At 40.5% G+C, this 23,571-nt stretch overlaps 1 protein-coding gene across 1 annotated transcript; it reads left to right on the top strand.

Moving 5' to 3' along the window:
* Positions 1 to 1,238: 1,238 nt before the first annotated feature.
* On the top strand, positions 1,239 to 17,777 carry Eloc (elongin C). The gene is made up of 4 exons (XM_032906182.1): positions 1,239 to 1,331; positions 10,236 to 10,287; positions 13,053 to 13,196; positions 16,010 to 17,777. Exons 2-4 carry the CDS (start codon positions 10,284 to 10,286, stop codon positions 16,198 to 16,200), a joined length of 339 nt encoding a protein of 112 aa, XP_032762073.1. The 5' UTR covers positions 1,239 to 1,331; positions 10,236 to 10,283; the 3' UTR covers positions 16,201 to 17,777.
* Positions 17,778 to 23,571: the final 5,794 nt, after the last annotated feature.

The raw sequence follows: 23,571 nt of genomic DNA, 5'->3' as shown, positions 1-23,571 counted from the left end.
GTTCCCTGTTCCCTATAAGAAGGCCTGTGCGCCTTTGTCTGGGTCAACATTTCAAAAAATGGTTGAATCCCCCCTTCTCCCTGCCCTGCCCCATGCTAGTTGTTTCTGCAGAATAAGCACTCTTTGTCTTTGCGTACTGAGTCTGGAGTCTTTCAGTGATTTTCAGACCCTTACAATGCCTTCTTCTGACCATCATGAGTATTGAGCATGCTCCTGGTACACAAACAAAACATTTGTACACATAATCTAATTCCTTCCTTTCCTCCCTCCCTCCCTCCCTCCTTCCTTCCTTCCTTCCTTTAAAAGAAAAACAGGACACACTTGTGGACATACTCAGTGTGGATCATCAAGATGGCTGGCACAAAAGGGTACAGGAACACTGAAAAACTCTGCCTCAAAAATTCAAGAATTCCCTTTGAGAAGTCATCTTTAGTTCTAGAAATTCCCAATCGCACATACATACTTCCTTTTGTGGGATACTATTACACAGCTGCGATTGGTTGAGTAATTAAGTAACTTGACTCTATATTTTCTAGCCCACTCCATGAAAACAGCAGAGAGGAAACTTAACCGAGCTGTCTTTCAGCTTTCTAGGAAAGGTGCCTAGGTAACCACCGGAAAGCCAATGAAAAGGTTTGCTTGAAAGAGGTGTGGAACTGGGGAGGTAAGGAGCAGAAATAATGGGCCCGGACTTAAGTAATGGTAATAGGCAGAGAGATCTGGACGGGTGGGCGTGGCACATTTTCAGTAAACGCTGACCTATACCGAGAAGAAAGGAAATGAGGCAAACACTTTGCGAGTTTGTTAAGATGCTCGGTGATGTGTATTACTTTAAGCAAAGAGACGGAGACTAGCTTTAAGACCACCAAAAATTTCAACACTACACGGAAAACCACAAGTCCCAAGATGCTAGTCGCATCGGACCAAACACTAGCCGTAACCCTGTAAGAACTACATATCCCAGAATGCACTGCTGCCTCGCCGGTTCAGCTTTTCTCCGCAGAAATTGAATCCGGAAGGCGTTGCATGCTGGGAATCCAGAAGTCCTAGCATCTCATTGGTTGGGATTTCGTAGCGATATCTCTTAAATTGGCCTGTTTTACTGAACACAACGCACTTCCTTCGGACGCAAGTTACCAGCTTGCTGCTTCTCGGCCTCGCCAGGTACCAATCTCCCGCGCGTTGCAGAAAGCGGCTGTGACGCGACGGAAGTAATTCCTTCCTGTGCCCCGGAACCCACGGGGGTAGGCAGCTGGGGGTGGGGGGGCGGCCCTGAATAGGGGCTGTGGCGGTACGTGGGGTTACGGCTGTGGTGGCTGCGGGACTGGCTAGTGAGTGTCGACCTGTGGTGGGAACCGGGCTCTGATTTTGCTCGGAGAGTTAGTGCAGCTGGGACTGGGCACTTTAGTTATTTCTCTGCTTACCCCTTCGCGTCTGGGCGGGGAAGGAACGGAAGCTCTGAGCGTCTCCGGCCTCCCTTGCTCCTGGTTTGGGGGAGGGGAGAGGAGTTTGGCGGGACCTTAACTAGCTCAGCTCCATGGGTTTGGAAAGGGGAGGCAAGACAGGAGGTGCGGGCGTGCTGGGCCTTCTCCAGGCAGAGCGCGGGGAGGGTGGAGTTAAGAGCATGGCAGCCCGGTCGCTTTTCCTTTTTGCCTGCCTCATGTGCGCTTATATTTGTTTTACTGTTGAAATCAGTCGCTAGTCCCAGGAGAGAGCCCTCGCCCGTTTAAGCTATAGGACCGCGAAAAGAGTTTACGTTCCGCACAACTTGGGTAATCTCTGCCTGGCTGGGTACATTGGCTCATGATGCATATTTCTACCCATTACTTTTTGCATGAAAGGAGGTATCTAGTGCCAGGTACGATGCCCACTTAGTTTCCCTTTTAAGGAACTGAAATTTCTTAGTTTTGTGAGCATGAAGGTTGTGTCATTTAGTGCAAGCATGCCTACTCTGCACTTTCTGGTGTAGAAAGCAATCGAAATAGTTTTACAACTTGATTCAAACTATCAGATTTGCTTTTTAGTGCCCAAATTGAATTTTATTTTCTGCTAAGTGGTCTAAGGTTGTAATATCTGATCTCGTTTACATTATAATGTGTTATTGCGCCGGCGAAGTTCACAAGTGGATTTAGTCTTCTCAGTGATGAGGAAACTGCTGTGGTTTTATGTTATAGATATTTGTAATTTAATTTATAGTAACTTGGGATTTCTACATATTTCTGTTTACCAATTTTTTTTTTGAGTACTCTTGGATGGCATGGAAGTCTCATAGTTGGTTTTAAAGGTGTAGACCACCATGCCTGTCTCTCAAGTGTTAGTTTTAAAGGTGTGGACCACCATGCCTCTTCTCTTTTGAACGTGCTAGAATTAATCTTGGACCTCAACTACACTGAGTCAGCACTCTTGAGTGCCACTACTCCATATCTTCGTCTCCCTATTTAATTTATAAGTGTCTTCTCATCTTTCATATATTTCTCTAATAACTGCCAGACTGGGCCTGTAACTTAATGTAACTTGATGTTTGCTTAATGTGCAGAGGCCCTGGGCTGATTCTCCAGCACCACACAAAATGTTGGTTTATTACCTCATAATGCTATTTTAAAAAGTAAACATATCCATTTCTTTATTGAGACACGAATGTAACCCTTGCTAGCCTAAAACTCAACCATATGGACTTGCATGGCCACTTATCTCTGCCCTCCAAGCAGTGAGATTAAAGGTGTGCACCACCACTCCCAAATTATCTCTTATTTCAAATGGAGAGGATCTGCTTCATTACTGGATGGTAAAGCTGCTGTGTGAACAGGCAGTGGTACAGAAGTGATAGCTTACTTCTCTATATTAAGTTCTTAAAGAAATGGTTCGGAACTTCATGCTTCAGGAAAGATTGGGGTTTTTGTGGGTGATCTATCAGATTGCAACGTAAGCAGAAAAGTCTTTGAATGTATGCTTTAATATGTTAATGGGCTCCACATGCTTTGATAGTTTATTAAGTAAAGACAAAGACATCCACTACTGGAAATTTTACACACATAAAGATATATACACAGACAGTTTTAGGTCATAAGTGTGTAGAGATAGGTATGGTGTCAGAAGCCCGTAAACTTATATTCAGAGTATTCAGAAGGCTCAGGCAGGCAAAGGATTGTCACGAGTTCCAGGTCAGCCTGGACTACATAGTGAAGCCCTTTTGACCCTTCCTCAATAAAGAAAATGGAGGAAGGGGATACAACCGAAGTCAGGAATCGGTGTAACAGATAAGGAAATGGGTCAGGGAAAGATGTTTGACCTAGAAACATCCTAGGGAGGGTTAAAGGAAGAGCTTCTGGCTGCAGTCGCTGCAAGTCCAAGGACTTAAGTGTGAGTGAGCTTTAACTGGTCAAGAAATTCCAAGGACACAAATGTTTGGAACATATGCCAGATAAGGTTATAGCCCTGGCTGGCCTGGCACTCAATTTGTAGACCAAGCTGGCCCAGAACTCAGATCCAACTACCTCTGCTCCTGAGTGCTGGGGTTTAAAGGTGTACACTTAAAAATAGTTAATTTCAAATACTTGATCTAAAGATGTAGAACTGAACTGGGTAGAAAGTCATCTGATTTGAAATATAATTTGAAGCCAAATAGCTCTTTGTCTTTCATTCCTAGAACAGGAAAAAAAAAAAAAACAATCTTTTGCTAATCACCTTGTAAACAGTGCCATTTACTGAAATCAGAAGACTTGAAAAGGAACATTGGTTTCTGACAGGTTTATCAGTTCTCTGGGACTTAGCTTGATAACTCCGTAAGACAGTCAAGATCTGCAGAGAGCATGCACCAGCCTGGTGTAAGAAGACAATGGGATGTTTCTGACTGGCACTCAGAGGAGGAATAGAACTACAGAGGGAAACCTGGGAATTGTGTCTTTTGGATGATATTTAAATTGGAGGATATATGGGTGATGTTAGATTGTTTGATCAAAGAAAGCAGGTGAAATGTAATGTACTGCTTTGATTTTTATGTTTGGGGCAGAGTCTCACCTTAGTAGACCAAATAGGCCTTTGAACTGGTTCTCCTCTCTCAGCTTTCCATGTCTTAGGATTTCAGAACTGTGTGTGCATTGTTCATGAGCCTCTTCAAAGCCTTACACACTTTTCATCCCAACAGAGATCAGATCTCTGAGTTTAGGGCTGTTTTATCTACATAGTGAGAGGATAGCCAAGGCCTAGCTCAAGGGGGAGGAGCCTCTTGAGGATGGATAGAATAGGGGCAAAATAGACAGGCTTTGGAACGTGCAGGGCTCTGGGACCTTTAAGTTATTGAATGTTTTACTTTTATGTATATGAGTGTTTTGCCTGCAGATATGTATTTGCTTAGTGTCCACAGAAGCTAGAAGAGTGTCAGATCCCCTGGAATGAAAGTTAGTACAGTTGTGAACTGTCATGTAGGTGCTTGGAACTATTTTAGGGGATCTGACCCCCTCTTCTGGCTTCTTTAGGTTCTTTTTAGGTTTATTTTATTTATATGAGTACACTGTACCTGTCCTCAGACACACCAGAAGAGGGCATCAGATCCCATTACAGATGGTCGTGAGCCACCATGTGGTTGCTGGGATTTGAACTCAGGACCTCTGGAAGAACAGTCAGTGCTCTTAACCCCTGAGCCATCTCTCCAGCCCAATGGAAATATGACCATGTCTCTTTAAGATTTATTTATTTATTTATTTATTTATTTATTTATTTATTATATATAAGTACACTGTAGCTGTCTTCAGACACACCAGAAGAGGGCATCTGATCCCATTACAAGTGGTTGTGAGCCACCATGTGGTTGCTGGGATTTGAACTCAGGACCTCTGGAAGAGCAGTCAGTTCTCTTAACCACTGAGCCATCTCTCCAGTCACTTTAGGTTCTTGAACACACATGGTACACATGCACAATTCAGGCAAAACACTATACACATACATTTTTAATTTTTTTAAAAAGAAAACCCACTTAAACGGAAAATTATTGGTTATTATTTTTCTTTCTGCCAAGAGTGTAACCTAGGGCCTTGGACATGCTAGGCAAGGACACACCACTGAGCTAAATTTCAAGTCCAGATTGTACAATTTTTGAGTAGTTGAACACAAATTAGGAGGCAGACAGATCTCTTGTCAAGACCAGTCTGGTCTACAGAGCGAGTTCCAGAACAGCCAAGGCTACATAAAGAAACCCTGCTTTGACAAACAAAACAAAACAAAAAATCCGAAGAGGACTAGAGAAATGGTTCACTAGTGAAGAACACTTACTCTTTTAAAGGTTCGGTTCCCAACATTCACATAGCTGCTCACAGCTTCCCATACTACAGTTTCAGGGGACTCAGAACCCTCTTCTCTCCACCTTGGTCTTCTGTACAATCTCGAGGTACATAAACTCATGCAGGCACACACAAACATAAAAATAATCTATAACTACTGGTTTGTAATGTGGTCTTTCTAAATTCTGCTTCTATAATATTTTACAGGAACATAGCCACATTCATTAGTTTCTATCTTGTCTGTGACTGGCTTATGACTGTAGTTGTAACAGACCTCACAAACGGATAAGCATATATATATATATATTTACTGTCTGACCCTTACAGACAGGTTGCTTCCCCCTACAGTACAGCAAGGATATTGGAGGACAGTATAGTGATGTTTATTTTGTTCCTGACTTATCCTGCCATTTAGACCAGGATGGCTTGTTTATTCCTCTCACCATCCACTGACTTCCAATTAAGATATGGGATCATAACATTTTATATATTCATACACCGTGTACTAGTGTCACTCATTCTTCAAAATTCTTTAGGTTGGTGTGTGTAAGTCTGTGAGTACAGGTGCCTGCAGAGGTCATAGGGCATCCCATCCTCTGGAATTGGAGTTGCACACAATTGTGAGCTGGTATGGGTACTGAGAAGCAGACTCAGGTCCTGTAAATGTTGTATGTGCTGAGCCACCTCTCCAGCTCTCCAAGAATTACTTTTTTTTTTTTTTTTAATTTATTTTATGTGTACTTACAATTTTAAGCTGCTATGTGGGTACTTGAAATCAGTTAGGGTTCTGGGGAAGAGCAGTCACTGCTCCTGTCTCCACTATGTTCCTTGTCAATCACTATTGTGTTTGATAAGACCCAGTTGCCTGATCTCTGGCCTCTTCCTCCCTTTTCTCTCCTAGACATGTTGTTCTTCCTCTTGAAAGGGTTCTTGGGTCATATATCCATGCCTCACCGCCTCACTCCCTTCAGGCTTCTGTCCAGTGTTCGTGAGATTCTCTTCACGACTGTGAAATACAGCCTCTTTCCAGTCTTCACCCCTGCCTCCCTTACTCTGCTTCGTTTCCCCATAGACTGTCTCCCATCATACACAGTTTGGCATGGTATCCTTTGGGTGGGAGTGGTAGTTAGCCTAATAACCCACAATGTACTCTCGGCAGCCTTTGAACTCTTGGTAATTCTGCTTCCATCTCAAGAGCTAGGATTTCATTCATGCTCCATGAAGCTGGGCTTGTCCCTGCTGTTTTTCTCCCCCTGAGGTTAGAATCTTTGTTGTGTTCTGTCTCCTGTATGTAGGACAGCACATGACATAGTGCTCCTTACAGTAGTGTTTGTGTTTGTGAGTGTATTTCTGTTAACTGGTTTTCAACCATACTTAGTTGTTATATATTGTTGAGGACCTCCCAGGATGACTTGGTGAAATCGATCGTTCCTTCTTGGATCTCTCTCTCCTTTAAACTTGGTAAAATAATTTCATCACTAAATTACCCAGATCAAACATTGTCTTTTTATATATACATAACACATTTTCTGTTTGAAGGTTTGTAGTCACCCATTTACTTTCTTGGAACAGCTAAGCTTCTGCTTCTTTTTGGGTAACTTATCCAAAGAATTTTATTTAGTTTTATTGACAGTTCAGTGTTCTTGTTGATTCTGGTTTGATTTTGGTCTACTTAGACTGGCTTGGCCTCAAACTCAGAATTCTCTGCTTAAGCATGCTGAGTGGGATTACAGATGTATGTATACAACCACATCCAGCTTTCATTCACTAAAACTATTAAGATTGTAAGTAGAGCATTGTCATGTAATTGTATTAGTGCCATAGTATTGACTGACACTCTCTGAAAGTCCAGTTACATGGGAATTGTGTCTGTTTAAACTGAGATTTGTCTTCAAATGTGAGTTTCTGGATATTTGAGTTACATACTTAACTGTATGTCATATTTTAAATAATGTTGATGGTGATAGGACTCCTACTCTTTTAAAACTTCATATTGCTTACATGCTGGTCCTGATTGACTACAGTGTGTACAGGAGTCATCGCTTCCCAAAGGCCTTCTGAGATGAGTCTTTGCATGGTTGCTTAGCTACAGCTAGTTTATGAACAACCTAGGTGTTTTTACCATGGAGATTATCTAGATAGAAAAGTTGACAGTTGAAGTTCTTTTACTGCAAGACTTTCAGATTTTTTCATTTTTAAAATGAAAAGAGGGTATAAACAAATGACAGTTTGGGTGGAATTTTAGCTGCCTTTTATTACAAAGAAACATAGAATACAGTTAAATTTTTAGAGAACCATCCAAGGATTTATGTCATCAACTTAACTAGAAACAAAGTTAATTCACACGGAGCTAGTTTAAAAAAAGATAAATAAGGACAGGTAAAAGCTTGGTGTGGTGATACCTTTAATCCCAGCACTCTGGAGGCAAGGACAGTTGAATCTTTTTGGAATCAAGAGCATGGTCTACTGAGAAGTTCAAGTTTAGGACAACTCGGTCTTGTAGGGAGAAAGCCTGCCTTTTTAAAAAAAAAAAAAATTGTACATTTGGGGCTGGAGAGATGATGGCTCAGTGCTTAAGAGCACTCTACACTATTCCAGAGGACCGGGGTTCAATTCCAAGTATCTACATGGCAACTCACAACTGTCTAATTTTAGTTCAGGGGATCTGACATCCCTATACAGATATACATGCAAGCAAAACATTTACTGCATATAAAATAAACCATTCTCAAGAGGCAGAGGTAGCTGAGTCTCTGCATGTTCAAGGCTAGCCTGGTCTACAGAGCTAGTTCCAGGGCAGCCAGGGCTACACAGAGAAATCCTGTGTTAGAAAGAGGGACGGAGGGAGGGAGGGAGGGAGGAAGGGAGGATGAATATTAAAAAAAACACAGCCAAAAGCTGGGCCGAGGTGGTGCCCTTAATCCCAACGTTAGGGAGGCAGATGCAGGCAAATCTGAGTTTGAGACCATCTCAGGTTGTAGGTTGCAGGAGGCAGGGCTGTACAGAGAAACCCTGCCATGAAAAACCAGGAATGAAAACAAAGTAAAGGCAGATTTTTAAACCCTAATGCAGTTAAGTAGTAGAAGCCACAGGCTTCCTGATCTCCAGAGGAACTATACTCTTTTGGGAGACTTATTTTTACAGAAGATGTTTATCTGAAAGGTAGGGAACTAATGCAGTAGTCATCAGTGAGTAAGCCCACAAGGTATTGAGCTTGGCAAACCAGGGTAACACTTTTCTCTCCTTTATCTCATATTAGAAGTGGTACAAATTATTGAAATTACTGAAAAAATGCCTTTGTAGGAATCATTTTATTTTATAAATTAAAGATTTCCCAAAATAGGAGCTTCATATGGCTCAGGTAATACTAGATGAATTAAATTTCCAGGACCCACATGGCAACTTACAACCATCGGTAACTTCAGCTCCAGGGGATCTAATACCCTCTTCTGGGCTCTAAAAAAAAACACTAGACACATGAATGGTACACAGACATACATGTAGACAAAACATCTGCATATGTAAAAATTATAAAATTTTAGAAGCATTTTCCACATAAAATTTAAGTGTTCATATGTTTTATGTACATTATGTGTACATATGTTTTATTTGGGTCAGAAGAGGGTTTGGAACCCATGTAATTGGAATTACAGGTGTGAGCCCTCATGTGGGTGCTATGAACCTGGGTTCTGTGGAAGAAGAGTAAATGCTCCTGTTAATCATTTTTCCAGAGCCTACCCCAAAGTTTCTAATATTTAACCCTTCATTGTTAAGTTCAGAACTTTAGTACCTTGTATAGAATGGATAGAAGAATAAAATACACATGTGCACATTTTGTAATAAACAAGCAAGCCTTACCTTTGCATGGAACATACTTCATGTCATTGGCTAATGGATATATTTACTTGGTATATAGGCAGGATGGAGTTTTTTTTTTTTAATCCCCAGCTCATTGACATGAAGGAAGGCACAAGAAATTATTAATCTTCAGAAGCTAACATGACTTCAATGTCCATTATTAAACATTGAAATGATTATTATTAATAAAATTTAAGTCAGTCTTGTACCTGATTGTATCTAAAGTTCATTCTGTTGTCAATGCCGAGCAGAAGCCCTCCCCTCCATCTTCAGTCCTCTAGCAAGCTAAAAGTAGCTAGAGGCTCACTGTCAGCTGCTTGAACAACTATCAGGGTATGACATGAATAAAATAATTTATAAGCTCCTATTTGGAAACCAGGGGGGAAAACACTAGTTTTCTGACAACAGGGCCCACAGTAGTCTTCAGATTCTCAGCAGGAAAGGCAGTGATCTAGAACATTTTGAAACAGTGGGTTTTGGTTCTTGGGTTTGAGTTTAGGGATTTTAGTTGTTTATGAGTGCATTTTTGATGAGCAGAACTTTTTCACATGTTGTATTTTTGACCTGTCACTTTACAACTGCCTCAGCACTAGCACCATCAGTCAGTCAAACTGAACTGATGTTAACTCTGGGATGCAAGGCTGGACCTTGTACAAAGTAAGCAGATGCAAGCAAGAGCTCAGCTACAGACCTAATCTCCTTATGAGCTTTGGGTTTGGTTTGGTTTGGTTTTTGAAAGTTTCCTTCTACGGACTGGCCTGTCTAATAAACTAGCAATCCTCCTGCTACTCTGCCTAGTTACTTATTAGCTGCTTTTTTATATACATTTTTTTAAGGCTGATACCATGGGATCCCATACCATTCCAGTGGTAAATTTGACACCGAGTTTTGCACTTTCACATTGCCCCTGAGCTGTATTGCCTTGACAACCAGTTTATAATCGTTACTTTTAAATAATCTTTCTGGAATTCTGGGAGCTTGTTGGAATCATGACCTTCTGTAAGGAGGGAGAGTCCTGAAATGATTAGCATCAGAAACGTAGTGAATAGAAATGTGTGGGAATGCAACATTAATCTTTGTATGCTTTTTTTTTTTTTCCAGGAAACTAGTAAGTTCCTCTGGGATCAAATAGAATTTTATAAGAACATAATGGGTAAGTTGTACTGATGTGATTTTGTGTTTAATTACTGGGAGCTGGTTTTTTCTGTCAACTAAAGGCACCTATGGGCCTACACACATGACTTTATTGCACATACCAGCACTTGAACACATCCATATAGACATCAAGGGGTGACTTTCAAAGTCACCATAAGAAAATGGCTAAAGTGAAATCAATGTTTACTTGAATAGTTTGTTACTCTGTATCTCTGTAAGATAATACATAGTAACAATATTGTGTCAACTAAAATTAGTAATGTCTTGTCAACACCTTAAGAATGAGACTTTTACACTAGATGGTGATGATGCACTTCTTAGATCCCAACACTCATGAGCCTGTTCTACAGAGTGAGTTCTAGGACACCCAGGACTACACAGAGAAATCCTGTCTTCTACCACCACCACCCTGCCAAGAATAATGAGACTTTTAATAACAAATATGAATCGTTGTATGTTGGTTTTTCTATGTCCAGATAAATACTGTAAAAACTTGCAAGGGTTGTATGGCTCTAATTTCAGGTATCTGATTCATCATAGCAAGGAGAGTGCATGCTGAGCAGAGTTGCTCAACTGCTAGTCTGCAGGAAGCAGAGCATTACTAAGGGGAAGGACAAGATAGAGCTCCAAGTACATTCCTGCTCTACGTTTGCCTGATAGATCTTTCCACAATACTGCCACCTTGAATTGTCTGTTGGTGTGCATGACTTAAGCTGTTCATTAGAGCAGAGCCCAGCTGATCTACAGGTGGCTCCTGGAAGCACTCTGACAGATACAACGTATGTTCATTAGGTATTCCTCAAGTCAGTCAGGTTGATAATTGAGTATCATAAATACAAAAATGCAAGAAACAAAATGAGCTTCTTAACAGATAGTATTGAGATGTTTTAACTAGCTAACCCAGGCTGACCGCAAAGTGTTAATCCTCCCACATTGTCCTTTTTAAAAGCTGATTTGGGGAGGGGAGGGGGGGGAAGGAGAGGAAGAAGAGGAGAGTTAGTTGTTATTATTCCTCCTTCCTTTTTCTTCTCTCCTTTATCTTCTTTATTCTTCCTCCTCCTTGCTTCTATTTCTTTTTCTTCCAGTGTAGTCTTGGAACTCATTCTGTAGACCAGGCTGACCTCAAACTCAGATCTACCAGCCTCTGCCTCCTAAGTGCTGGGACTAAAGGCATATGTTACCAACTGGATGATTTTTCTTCTTGTTCCTCCTCTTTTTCTAGTAAAAACTGTTAAAAATCTATAAGCTTAGGGGTTGGGGATTTAGCTCAGTGGTAGAGCTCTTGCCTAGCAAGCACAAGGCCCTGGATTCGGTCCTCAGCTCCGGAAAAAAAAAAATCTATAAGCTTGAATAGTTTAGGAATTGCTTACATCTTTATGAATCCCCATGCTTTTATTGTAATAATTGCAGGAGTTACATAGTCAAAGCCTTTTCAGGGACCTGGAGAGAGATAGCTCAGTGGGTAAAGGACATGGGTTGGAAGCACCAGGACCCCAGAACCCCAGAACCTCTGTAAAGCCAGTTTCAGTACTACATTGTTATCCCAGTGCTGAAACAGAAGAGTCTTTGGAAGCATTCAGCCTAGCTCCATGAATATGTGGTGATGGGCAGCATAAATTCACTATCTCAAAATGAAAGGCAGAGCCAATAGCTATGGCTCCCCTCAGGCCTCTCTCCACATATGCTCTGTGTAGCACTGCACATCTGTTCACTTACATGATTATACACAAAATCGTTTTTCTGTTTTCACTGGTAAGATACAACTTGCATACCATGAACACATTTTCATATTTCCCAGGTGTTTTGATACTCTTCTTAAGCAGGTTTACTTTTTCTTTTTAAAGATTTACTTATTTATTTTATGTATATAACCATACTGTCCTTGACACACCAGAAGAGGGCATCAGATCTCATTACAGATGGTTGTGAGCCACCATGTGGTTGCTGGGAATTGAACTCATGATCTTCGGAACAGCAGCCAGTGCTCTTAACCACTGAGCCATCCCTCCATCCCACAGGTTTACTTTTTAAAGATTTGTTTACTTATGAAAGGAGTGTTCAATCTGCATGTACTCTCCTGCATGCCAGAAAAGGGCATCAGATCGCATTACAGATGGCTGTAAGCCACCACACTGTTGCTGGAAATTGAACTCAGGACCTCTGAAAAAGTAGCCAGAGTTCTGAGCCATGTCTCCAGCCCACAGCTTTACTCTTTAAATCTAAGTATAAGCATGAATCATTATACTAACTTGTGTCTTCAGTGTTCTCTTAATAGTTTCCTACTTCTTCAGGAGTGAGAAAGGTCTTCTGTCAGGTATTAACTTGTTTAAAGACTGAAATTTGTCTTTTTACATGGGTTTAGATGCAGAAGAAACATTTTTGAGAGAAGTGGTGATTTTAATCCTAATTTTTGTGTAGGGATTTCTGATTGTGGATGCTTGTAGATAAACAATAGAACAATCATTTCAGAATAAGATTTTAAATGCTTTTATTAATGGTAACAAAAGTAATTACAAAAGATGTGAGAAAAACCCTTGATATATAAAAGTATTTTGTTATTATTAATTTTTTTTTTATCCCTAGCAGAAGACTGTAGTTGAAGCCAGCACAGCGGCAACAGTAGTGTAGCATTTATACACTGTCCTCACCTCTAATGCGACTTTTTTCCTTTTTCATGCTGAGCAGTCAAACCCATGTACTAAGAACATGCTCTGCTGCTAAGCACAGACCCGTGATTAAACTGATTTCACTGCTTTATCTCAGATGGAGAGGAGAAAACCTATGGTGGCTGTGAAGGCCCTGATGCCATGTATGTGAAATTAATATCTTCTGATGGTCATGAATTTATTGTAAAAAGAGAACATGCATTAACATCAGGAACAATAAAGGCCATGTTGAGTGGTCCAGGTAGGTAAATGTCTTTTTCTTCATACATCCTTTTAACGTTTAATACATATATTTAAGTTAGCTATGCATAGCGCATAAGAGAGAAAGTAGTTGCAGTGGTACAGGCCTTTTGTCTCAGCTGCTTGAGAGGCTGAGCTTTGGAAGGATTGCTTCTAGCTAGGAACATAGTGAGACATTTCTCCAAAGAAAAGGGGGACTGGAGACAAGATAGCCACAGGCATATGGACCTGAGTTAGGCTCTCCAGAATCCTCGTTTTAAAAAAAACAAAACAGGCACTTTGTAATTTTGGCTTTGGGAAGAAAGAGGAAGAAGGCAAACACACACACACACACACACACACACACACACACTCTCTCTCTCTCTCTCTCTCTCTCTCTCTCTCTCTCTCTCTCTCTCTCCACTCTGGTTCTGATCTTACAGCATTCTTTAAGTGAATATTTTCCAAATTCCAAAATAATTCAAAGCATACAAATCCAGCAGCAGTTAATTAGATTTATATCAGGTACAACCATCCCTAGTATCTAGTTCTAAGTAATTTTTATTTCTCCAGAAAAGAGGAAACTCTTACTTACTCTTCAGCTTTATCTGTGCCCACTGTTTTCTGTGTCCCCTATTCTGGAATCTGTACAGTATTAGACATTCTCTTAGGAATAGGCTAACATCTCTGCTCATCACAGATGATGAACATTTTGGGTCCACCGTTTTGCTATTGAACAGTGCTGATGTAGACACAAGTATGTGTAAGTGCCTGTTTAAAACACCAGCTCTCAGTTCTGTTCTGCTGCTCCGAGGAACTGGTTGGATATCATTGTTTTGGAGGAGCCACTGAAGTATATCTGAAGAAGTGGAATCATTTTCTTTTTTCTTTTTTGTTGTGTTGACAACATAGTAGTCATAAAGTTTATAAAACACCCTGACTGGGATTTGTCTTTTTCTTTTTGTTTATTCTATTTGTGTGTTTGTGTAGCATGTATCTGTATCAGTTTATGTGTATCACGTGTATGTAAGAGCTTGTGGAGCCAAAATCCCCTAGAACCAGAGTCATGGGTGGTTGTGCCAAGTGAGTGCTGGGAACCAAACCCAGACTCTGCAACAACAGTATACTCCAGTGCTGGGCTCTCTCTCTGCGCATTACTATCTTTCTTTTCTTTTTTTTTTTTTTTTTTCCCGGAGCTGGGGACCGAACCCAGGGCCTTGGGCTTGCTAGGCAAGCGCTCTCCCACTGAGCTAAATCCCCAACCCTTACTATCTTTTATAATAACTACTGATACTGAACACCAGCTCATGCATTTGCTTGCATGTATTCAAGATCCTTGCACGTGCACACCCATGATCTTCCTCCATCTTTGAAGTAGCACATACCTGTAATCTCAGCAGGCAGGAGGCAGAGGCAGGCAGATTTGTTTCAGAATAGCCAGAGCTATGCAGTAAGACCATCTACAAAGGGAGATAAATAAGTGCTTAGGCTCATTAGCATGATGAAATGTCTTGGAGCTAGATGGGGGCGGGGTGCACAATTATGAAAACTAAATGCTTAGACTATAATTTTTAAAATAGTTGATTTTATATATGATTTTTGGCTTTAGAAAAAGCCCCATCTCTAGTATCATGAATGTTGTTGATGTATTGCCTACATATATTCAAGAAAAGGTTTTAACTGCTGCCAAGCAAAATTTCCTTTTAACCTCAGAATCTCATCATGCCTCACTTCCAACTAAAGGCAATTGGACTTTTAATGCTGTATTCTTTTGCTGGATGATGATGTACACCTTTAATTCCCATAACCAGGAGGCGGAGACAGGCCAGTCTCTGAGTTTGAAGCCAGCTTGGTCTACAGAGTTCCTGGGGCAGGCAAAGCTACACAGTAGTGAAACCCTCTTTAAGAAAACATTGTTTCGGGGGCTGGAGAGATGGCTCAGTGGTTAAGAGCACCTGACTACTCTTCCAGAGGTCCTGAGTTCAATTCCCAGCAACCACATGGTGGCTCACAACCATCTGTAAAGAGATCTGAGCACTCATCTAGTGTGTCTGAAGACAGCTACAGTGTACTTATATGTAATTAAAAAAAAAAAAAGTAAAATGTTTAAAAAAAAAGAAAAGAAAAAGAAAACATTGTTTCTGTTTGAGTTAAGGCCAATATTATAAATAATAAGTATATTGCCAAGACATTTTGAGGCACTACTGGAAACTGCTTCACATAGCATTAGCTCAGAATTTGGTGTCTACAAGGAAATTGTATTACTTGAATTGTTTGGTTTAGTACTGTGAATTGTTTGGTTTTATTTTTTGAGCCTAGATTTAGCAGAACAGTCGGAGACAACCTCAGATCAGTCTTCCTGCCTAGCCTCTTAACTGTTGAGGTTACAGTCACGTGCCATTACACCCAGCTGCTGTGTTAGACAGTTTTAAAGGGTTGGCTAGATAACCTGTTTACTGCTAATCAGTCTTTTAACGTTAGTTTTCTGCCTCACAAAGTCCCATCCATCGTGTATGTACTGCATAGCTTTGGAGTAGAGAACTTTTCCTACATTTCTGACATAATCAATCTTTAGAGACTTAGCAGTGTTGGTTATTCTCCATCCTGGCTCTTTGAATACTGGTCTGTCTTTTCACATTCTCTCCGCTGTGTCTAGTCTCTTCTGATGAGGATGTCAGTTTTGCTGTGCTCCTTCCTGTCCTAGAGACTTTGTTTTAACATAATTTAAAATGAAAGACCCCACCTTCAAGTACAATCACATTCTGAGGGAGTTAGACTTAATGTAGCCCTTAGAACAAGAAAAGCCCTAACATACATAACTCTTCTGTTTTGCAGGTCAGTTTGCGGAGAATGAAACCAATGAGGTCAACTTTAGAGAGATCCCTTCACATGTGCTATCGAAAGTGTGCATGTATTTTACCTACAAGGTCCGCTATACTAACAGCTCCACTGAAATTCCTGAATTCCCAATTGCACCTGAAATTGCACTGGAACTGCTGATGGCCGCGAACTTCCTAGATTGTTAAATAAAATAAATTATAATAAACTGTTAATTTTTTTTCAGTATTTAATACCTGTAGTTCAGTTAGTAATTTTTTTCACATATAGCATGTTGCCTGTATGAAATTGAACTCTAAAGTTAATTGCTGAGCAGATTTCTTCTGTCATTTGCATAGCAGAGTTGAAATTTGTTTGCTACATCAACAAATTAAGGAAGTTTCACAAGCCAAAAAATAAATAAATAATGCCAGTTTATAGGTGGTTTGCTTTCTCCTTTGGATGTGACCTTTAAAGTTATACCTGATATAGCAAATCCTGGAATGTAAGCGTAAATGAATATATTCTACAGGTAAATACAGGGGCTAAGGATTTTTATGTTTTTAGTGTTTTTTTAAGAACCAGTTCTGATCTTAAGCCACTGAGCATTATTAGAGTTATGCAAATAATTACATGAAAAACATGTTTATAACTTAGCCGAACCTTGATTTTTGTAACTCAAAGAATAAGAGTTGAAATTTCTTATGTGTTTTTTGATAAACTGCAGTATTGTTTAAGTGCATCTTGTGTTTTGTTTATTGCCACAATTCAAGTACTTTATTTAAAAGCAATTTTGGAAGCTAACCAGGTATATTTTTTAGAATAGTAACTGAACTGTAGCCGTCTAGTCAAGTAAATGATGACTTACGAGTTCTGTGCACTGTGTTTGAACATTCTGAAGCATGACTCCTGCTATCATCAGGGTGTCTCAAGTTTCCATTCTTCATGGTTTCTTGGGGTAACACTTCATGGTGTTGAGATGTGTCCTAAACACTTCATGAGCTTGATCCAAACTTAGAGTCTAGGTGTGCCAAGCTCTTCTAGTCTTCCTGCATCACTGGAATGCTATGAAAATAGCAATGGAGGGCTGTGGTGCGAGCCCTGTGCTCGTGACGTACCACCAGATAGGTACCCTCCTAGCGCATCTTCCAGCCAACCTTACATACTAAAAGCCATGGGTCTGCTGAAGTCACATTCATGAGTCACATTCAGCCTTTAAACTGAGCAGACAAAATCTCTGAATGTGTTGGCTAGATCTGCCTCGGCATGGTGGAGCGCTGAAGTGAATAGGATGGTGGGATGTGGCTGCCTCCAGTGGCTGTCACCGGTCTGTCTGCAAGCCTTCCTCATTCTTCCCAGGACCGGAAGCTGCAGAAACCGTAACTTCTCAGCATGGAAGTGGCTCCATGTAAATTGGTTTATTTTTAGTAATGTTTCAAGGCATATGCTGGCACACAGCTTAGTACAATATTATGGAAGTACAGGAATTGTGTTTCGGGCTACAAGTATTGGAAACTCAGTGGTAGTGCTACTGTGACAAAGCCCTCTGGTTGGTCAGTCTCTAGCTAACATATTTGCCCTTTCTATCAGCGCTGATTCAAAGCCCAAAAGACAGTAGCTAGAAAGAAGAGTTAGCTTGAGCCAGTTTTTGCAGGCTACTCTGTGTTAGGTCCAGAGGTAGCCTTAACTTCAGGACATTAAAATTACAACACTCTAGGCAAATTGTATATGGTACAGCAAATGGTACATTGTGTTAATAAACGCTGTATTGGCTGAAAAGGTCCGATCAATACTTGGTCTTTACTCTTAGCATTGTCTCCTGTACATGAAAGACACACTACTATGGAATATCTTGCCGTGTAACTAGTTTGGTTCAGTTTAAGGTGGTTTTATGTAACATCAATATGTTAATAGTTTTCTGATACTTAGTAATTATACTTTATCGATCATGTGTAATCTTTCTAATTTTTAACATAGGAAATAATACCATAAAATTGTATTTTCTTCAGTAATTCATTCTGGAGCCTGGAGGTTAGTGGTCCAGCACTTGACCGACCGAATATTCAAGGCTCCTCAGTTCAATCCCCAGCACTAAAAAAAAACCACGTTTTGCACCAAACTGGGTTATGCTTTTCAGGTTGGATGTTTTTCTTTTATTTAATCAATTTCCTTTTATATGTTCTGGTTGATACTGAGTGCAGTTACATGAAGCTTACAAGAATAGGAAGAGCTCTTCTGTGGATTAGTGGTAGATCTTTAATTACTTATGGACATATGCCGAGGTGTGAGATTAAGCTGTAGTTAAAGACTCCACGTGTTTCAGTCAGGTAATTCCTGTTTCAGCAGGGAACTTCTTGCAAAGGTACAGAACTTGAATATATCCACATTGAGCAGTGGGGATGGAGAAGGCTCAGCAGTTAACACTTCCAGCTCTTGTACAGGACCCACACCATGCAAGTCACAACTGCCTGTAGGTCCAGTCCTAAGGATTCCAACATCCTCTGGCCTCTGGCCTGTACACACATTGCAAGGAGGCACACAACAAGCATTTGTCATTTGTCGATTATATTTAACTCTGGTACTCAAGATACCATTGATTTTGTGTACAGTTAATTGCTATAAATCTGGTGTAATACTAAGCTGATCATATTTATGTGTATCTTCCTATTAGTGTAAAAGAGAGTTGTTCATAGTATAGCACCAACCTCAGAGTTTAGCGTATATCTTGTGTTCATGCCATGAAACCTTGAACAAATGTGTTAAGAGAGGGGGCATCAACCCTAGACTTTGAGTATACATGTATGAGTGTTTTGTTCTCATGTATGTATACATGTATGTTTTTGCTTTCATGTATTAGGTGTACTACATATGTGCCTGGTGTAAAGAAGTGTCAAAGCCCCTGGAACTGGAGTTAAGGATGGTTTTGAGCCACTATGTAAGGGCTGGGAATAGAACATGTGTCCTCTACAAGAGTAGCCCATTCACTTTACCACTGAGCCGTCTTTTCAACCCCAAAAAATGTGTTTTACAGCTAATCTGAATCTATAGCACCGGGCTCAGTTTTACAGGAAACAGGCTCTGTTATCTAGGCTGTCTTGGAATTAACTTGGGCTCTATCCCAAGCCTTCCAAGTAGCTCAGCCGTGTGTACCACTAGACCCAGGCTTGCTGCTCTTTCTCTCTACTGAGGGAGACTACAGTTATCACCTCAGTGTTGTAACATAATAGGTGACAAGATAGTGAACTAGGCAGAAAACGTTTCTGCATGTTTTTTCGTTTTCCTAGACCAGGTGTTAAGTGTTACATATAAATACTGTACGTTCAGGCATTTTGTTTGTAGAGCTGGGCATTGAACTCAACACTCAAGCATGCTAGGGAAGAGCTAAGCCACCAAGAAATTGTACTGTGGTCCGATAGAAATCTTGTCCAGTTCTAGTCCTGGTTCTCACTTAATATAAAAAGAAATCTATGTTCTGTGATTTTTTTTGTACCAGTATGTTTAATATGAGGTTAATCCAGAATTTATTTTTCATATGTGTACTGACTTTTCCTGAGTTATGTATGTTTACAATTTCTTCATGTATGTCCATTCAGCTAAGAACAAAAGGTCAGGTTTTGGGGGTTTAAGATGCTGACTATCAAACTTAGGGCCTTGAATATTCTAGCAAGCACTTTACCACCAAGTTACATTTCTTCTCCCTAAAAGATACAATTTGTAAAAGAAGTTTATGTATGTGTCTTTGAATGCTCTCAGGTGAACTCAGAGGCCTGAAGTGGGTATTGAGTCTCCAAGAGCTGGAGTTAGTGAAGGTGCTGGTTGGTGCTGAAGTTGAAACTCTTCCTCATGATCATGCAGCCAGCCCTGCTAGCTGCCAGTCTACCTCACCAGCTCCTGGAAGACCGTGCACATGTGTCTCCACCACATGTATACCTGGTAGATGGTGTTAGACAGTTGTAAACTACCATGTGGGTGCTGGAAAAAAAATTTTTTTTATGTCCTCTAAAAATGTCAGTTTATTGTTTACATTTTTTTTGAGTCTCTTTTGTTTGAGTTTCTTCCCGTACCCCTCTTCCTGTGATGCTTAGATAAGCCCAGTGCTTTGTTTATAGCAGGCAAGCACTCTGCCACTAAGCTGTAAGCATATTTATTGTCTCTAAGAAGTGTGTAGTTAGAGGACAGCATTGTGGAGTTGGTTCTCTCCTTCCATGACATGGGTTCTATTAACCTAACTAAAATAACCAGGCTTGCATGGCAAATGCTTTTACTTGCTGAGCCATCTTAGAACCAAAGGTTTTTGGTTTTTGTTTTTGTTTTTTTTTCTTTTTTTCGGAGCTGAGGACCAAACCCAGGGCCTTGTGCTTGCTAGGCAAGCGCTCTACCACTGAGCTAAATCCCCAACCCCTTTTTGTTTTTTTTGAGACTTAATTTTTTGTTGTTGTTGTTGTATGTGTATGCGATGTATGTTCAAATGCCCTAAAACAGAGGAGGGTGTCAGATCCTGTGGGGTTGGTGGCTGTGAACTGCCCATGTGGGTGTGAGGAAACAAACTTGGATCACTGGAACAGCAGTAAACATTTCTTGCTTACATATCTATTCCTTACTGTACATGTGTATGTATAGACATGTATATATGTGTGTGTATGCACTCTGTAGACCAAGGTGGTCTCTAGTGCTGAGATTAAAGGTGTGTACTACCTCCACCTGGCAATCCACTAATATATTTTTAATAGCTAAGTGACAGAAAATGCCTTTCCTTAAATTTTGCAGTAGTCAAGTTTTTAAATCCAAACTTAGCAAATAAAAGTAAGGCTGGATCAGTGTAGTACATAGTTAATGGAGTCAATATAGCTTTTTGATTGTTGGGTGACATTTCTGGGGAGACATGAGCAAGCATCTACTTACCCAGATAGGGAAGCAAGGACAGAGAAGGTGTGAATACCACCAATATCCAGTTTAGTGAACAAGTGAGTTATTAAAGTTAGAGAAATAGAGAAGGGTTACACCTGCATCACCAGAAACCTACCCAGCAGGAGTGACAGTTGATGAAAGATGGAAATTGAGCATGCTGCACAACTTGCAGGCAGCTCAACAGGCTGGAAAGTGTCCTGTTCAGCTCAGCTCAGCTGATCTCTGCTGATTATCAGCTTGACTTGACTGAGCATGATTCAGCAGTTCTTTCTGCTTATATATGTTTGGGAATGTAGGGGCCTGCTGAATCTGTTCAGTTTTAGAGACTTCCTGAAGCTATTGAGTTGTTTACTGTTTGAACTTAAGCTTCTCTGCATGATGGAATGTTTCACCTCTCCTTAGAATATCTTGTTTTATCTCCCTATGGCTATCCTTTGAGCTCACCTCTGTAATGGATGATTTAATTTCAGAGGCTATCTCTACGCAACATTAATATAGCAAAAAATGTAGTGCAGGAGAACCAAATTTAGAATTGTAGGAAATAGAAATAATCAGCTTTAATATGACTTCAAATATACCTGTCAGTTTTTCTGAAAATAATTGGTTTTGTTTGCCTTGGGAGAAGGGAGCACAGGGACTCATTCTGTAGCCCAGGTTGACTGTGAGCTTGGTTTGATCATCTGATTTAGCCTCCCAAGTACAGGGATTGCAGGTGTAAATTACACCATCCAGCTCTGATGCTTTGTAAAACTGTTGTGGTATTTTTCCCAGAGATAGTTTTATTAAGTTCTGTGCTTAAAGCACATTGAATTGTTTGTTTGCTTATTTTTAAAATCACATCAAAACACTATCTATTCTGGATATAACAGTACTACTTTTAACAGTAATGACACCCCTGTGAGATCTGTTTTTAAAGTGTTGACTCTAGCTACATGCTTACGGAGTGCCTGTACTAGAGTCAAAAAGCTAAAGATTTTATTTCATTTATATGAGTACACTGTCACTGTTTTCAGACACGCCAGAAGAGGGCATTGGATCCCATTACAGATGGTTGTGAGCCACCATGTGGTTGCTGGGAATTGAACTCAGGACCTCTGGAAGAGCAGTCAGTGCTCTTAATCGCTGAGCCATCTCTCTGGCCTGAGCACAGTTTTCATAAGGGTGGTTTTGGCCTTGTGTTTAACAATTAGAAATAAAGATATTTGGTCTTTGAGGTACATTTATTTCTTCTCTAAAATTTAGCATAGCGGTAATTTATTGATGTACAAAGGCAGTAACTTAATTAAATTAATTCTACTGAATCTTTTCAAAAAGGTTATGCTTATTTTCTTTGATTTTGATGGATTTAAGTCTCCACCTCTGTGTAAATGTATCCCTTAGTCTCCCTGGGACTGTCTGTACATTGTTCAATCCCCTGATTTGCAGAAAATACTGGAGGAAATGAAAATGAAAGCTGTGTTCTAGATTGTTGGTGCTGACCCAGATTTTTTTTTTTTTTTTTAAATGTTTGAATGCTCGGATGCATATCCATCCTTCTGCCTGAAGAGGGCATCAGATCCCCCTACAGGAGGTTGTGAGCCACCATGTGGTTGCTGGGAATTGAACTCAGGACCTCTGAACAACCAGTGCTCTTAACCGCTGAGCCATCTCACGACCTAGATTCTTAATGTTCCTCCATGACAAATAAGACATTTCTTCAAGGAAGATACACAAATTACTCCAATGATACACGAAACCATGCACATTAGTCATGGAAATGCTAATAAAAACATGAGTTTCCATTTTATAGCTACTGGGAAAACTACAATAACAATGTGTAGAATAGGTAAAAATTAAAGTCCTTAAAAATTGTTGGTGGCTGGTGAGGTATCTAATGCCCATAATTGCCACAATTAGGGGCTAAGGGAGGAGAGTAGCTTTATATTCCAGGCCAATCTGGCCACAGTGAGCGCTTCCTCATTTTAATTTTAGATTTTTTTTTAAAGTATATGTGAAGGGAGAGTGTGTACATAGGAATGCAGGATGCAGGTACCTACAGAGGCCGGGTAACGATGTCACTCAGAATCCTTGGAAGCAGAGTTACAATTGTGAGCTGCCTGATTCCGCTACTGCAAACTGGACCAACATCCTTAGCAAGAATAGTACTTGCTCTTAACTACTGAGCCATCTGCCCCAGCAGCCTGTATAGCACACCCTCCCCCGCCCCCCGGTTCTAGGAAAGCTAGCCAGTGGGGAGGAAATTTTCAGGTCAGTTCCAACTCAATTTTAATTTGTTCCCGGACCAAAATAAGTTGTGCCTTTAGCAATGGAGGTTTACCATGTTGTGATGCCCAGCCAAGAGCAACAACAGTACCAGTGTTTTGTGTGTGTGTGTATTTACAAATGAGTGAGTTTCCAGAGGCTAGCCCAGCCCCACTGCTCCATTCTGTCACCACTTCATCTTATCACTTAAAGCTTTGATTCTCCTCTGCTCTCACATTGTGTGTTTGACTCTCTCTTCACCCCATTAATGCCTCAGCTCCTCCCCCTCTCATGGGCACTTTCTAGCACCCTGACCTCTACAGACACTCCAGATTGAACAGACAAACTGTAAAATTCAAAGCTAGGATGTACATAGGGGCAAGAACATGAGACCTAGTCCCGCTAAGTTACATCACTTAGTATTTTCCAGC

Source organism: Rattus rattus, chromosome 1, assembly GCF_011064425.1.
Source record: "Rattus rattus isolate New Zealand chromosome 1, Rrattus_CSIRO_v1, whole genome shotgun sequence".
Lineage (NCBI taxonomy): Eukaryota > Metazoa > Chordata > Mammalia > Rodentia > Muridae > Rattus > Rattus rattus.
The sequence above is the reverse complement of the archived record's forward strand: the minus strand, read 5'-3'. Positions and strand labels throughout refer to the sequence as shown.